General features: G+C 40.7%; 1 protein-coding gene across 1 annotated transcript in view; it reads right to left on the minus strand.

Moving 5' to 3' along the window:
• The window catches only part of LOC101857921 (neuronal acetylcholine receptor subunit alpha-10-like), a gene marked incomplete in the record, with an annotated part of 130,039 nt that extends 129,563 nt beyond the window's left edge, over positions 1 to 476 (minus strand). The window contains 1 exon segment of the mRNA NM_001310494.1: positions 114 to 476. Within this exon segment, the coding sequence (NP_001297423.1) occupies positions 114 to 212 (99 nt within the window).
• Positions 477 to 2,131: the final 1,655 nt, after the last annotated feature.

The raw sequence follows: 2,131 nt of genomic DNA on the forward strand, positions 1-2,131 counted from the left end.
CAACAAAGCCATTTCTTTAAAACCTTCTAAACGAAAAAAAAGCAACAACAGCCAACAACAACACACAAAAAACTCCCAAAAACAGTCGGATTCCGTGTAAAGCAGTATTCACCTATTTCTCTGTGTGGACTGTACCGCGGGTACTGATGAGCGAGCGAGGCTGGACAGCGCAGAATGAGCAGCAGTATCAGTAGAACACTGACGGCGTTCATGGTGCAATAATTGTTTATCCTTCGAACGTCACCACTGTGTTTGGGGTCCACTCAGGTAGAGATTCTAGATCAGATGGAATTTTGCGTAACTTAAAAACTCCACTCCTTGCATCTCTGTAATTAGTCACTACTCTCAGGTCTCATTCACACTCTATTTCGGATTTCCGAGAACACTGGGGTTGTTGGGGTTTTTTTTACGTTCGCTTCTTGGCATCTTTTAGAATCTTTTAAAGCCGTGAACATCGCACTCTTTTTCTGCTGCTCAAATTTCTGTCTGAATTGTCTTCTTTTCTGTGTTTTCGTTAAGTGACAGTGCACAAACTTTTTTCTGTTAGTGAGTGTGGAAAGCATACTTTTAATATTAATATATTTGATAATTCTTTTTTGTGTGTTATTGCAGACTGTTGAATATGCGTTAATGTATTCTCTCTATTGAGTTTGTGATCCCTCTATGTGCTAGTATAGCGCAAGAGTGTGTTGACGGATTGAAATAACAAGCTGTAGCAGCTTGTTCACAGGTCTGATTTGGCCAGTCTGTGTTCGTGTCAAGATGTCAATATGCCTGAATGTAAGCCTGGCCGAGGTCTAAGCTTACATTGCATTTTATTTATAACATGCAATACTTTCTAAGTCGCATTTTTTTGTCAGTCTTTACAGTTTTAAATTTAAAACAAAATTTGAATTATTTCGCAAATTAAATGAAAGTATATAAAAAAAAGAAATCTACGCCAGTATGGCTTTCAAACGTCTTTAAAACTCCTCCGAATCCGCCAAACTGATCTGTAGTAATCCCTGAAGAGCTCAATCCACAAGTTCCCTGAATAAAAGAACGTGTGAACTCACTGAACAAACGCTAAAAAAACAAAAACCGACAAAAAAAACTACGTAATACGCAAACTTGTCTCATATTACACATCATATTATATATGTATCTCGCCTCACACTGTGCTCCACCCAATGACGTCGAGAAAATGTCCAGTTTGCCAACGGCGCTGGGAGATAATAATGTTCAATATCCGCACTGCCTCCCTCCCACCCGTTCGCTGCCCAGAGCACGTTCACACTGTCTCCTGAGTCGGGGTATACTGACGGGCCTAGCCCTCGCTCTTTACCCGCTCAACCCAGTCACGATCCGGGCGAAAACTAACGGCGGTTGTTTCTGGTTATTATTTTTTTCCTATCCTCTCCTTTTTTGTCTTCTCTCTTCTTTTTTTTCTTCAAAGTGACGTGTGGGGAGGAGTGTTGAAATCCCTGATTGTTTGTGTTTAATCAGTTGAGTTTGTTTGCTTGTTTGAGTTTCAAGAAAGAAGAATTTCGGCTCAAAAAGTGGTCATTTAGTGCTGAGGAAAAAAAGCAGGAAAACAGAAAGAGCATTTGCATTTTTGTAGAGAAGTGTGACTCTGCGACGGTAGTGCCAGATCTCCATTAACTATATTAGTTGAAGATATAACGACACGGAGACACATCGTTGTTTGTCTTGGCCAGTGCTGCAAACCCTCCTATGGTCCTCAGTCCTCACAGAATGTACGACATTCTTATTTGTACTGGTCAGTGCTGCAAATCCTCCTGATCATCACAAAATATTGTAAGATATTACAATATTTTGTGTTTGTATTGGTCAGTGCTGCAAATTTTCCCGGTTATCACAAGTTCCTATGTCAGCCCAACAAGGGCGCAGTCAAAGCAGCGTCAAGGAAAATATAGATTAATTCTGAAGGTAAAGAACATTGGGCTTCATCATCGTGGCTTTTGGTATTGAGTGACTGACTGATTTTGTTATAAACTTTCAGTATATTTTCCCTCCCTCTCTCGTTATCTTAACTCCAATCCTTATTCCACTTTCTCTCTCCCCCCCCACCCTTTTCCCCTCTCTTTCTCTCTCGTTCTCCCTCCCTCCATTTTCATTCTCCCTCTAGCCC

The sequence above is a fragment of the Aplysia californica genome, unplaced genomic scaffold (genome assembly GCF_000002075.1).
Source record: "Aplysia californica isolate F4 #8 unplaced genomic scaffold, AplCal3.0 scaffold00020, whole genome shotgun sequence".
In the NCBI taxonomy this organism is placed as follows: Eukaryota; Metazoa; Mollusca; class Gastropoda; order Aplysiida; family Aplysiidae; genus Aplysia; species Aplysia californica.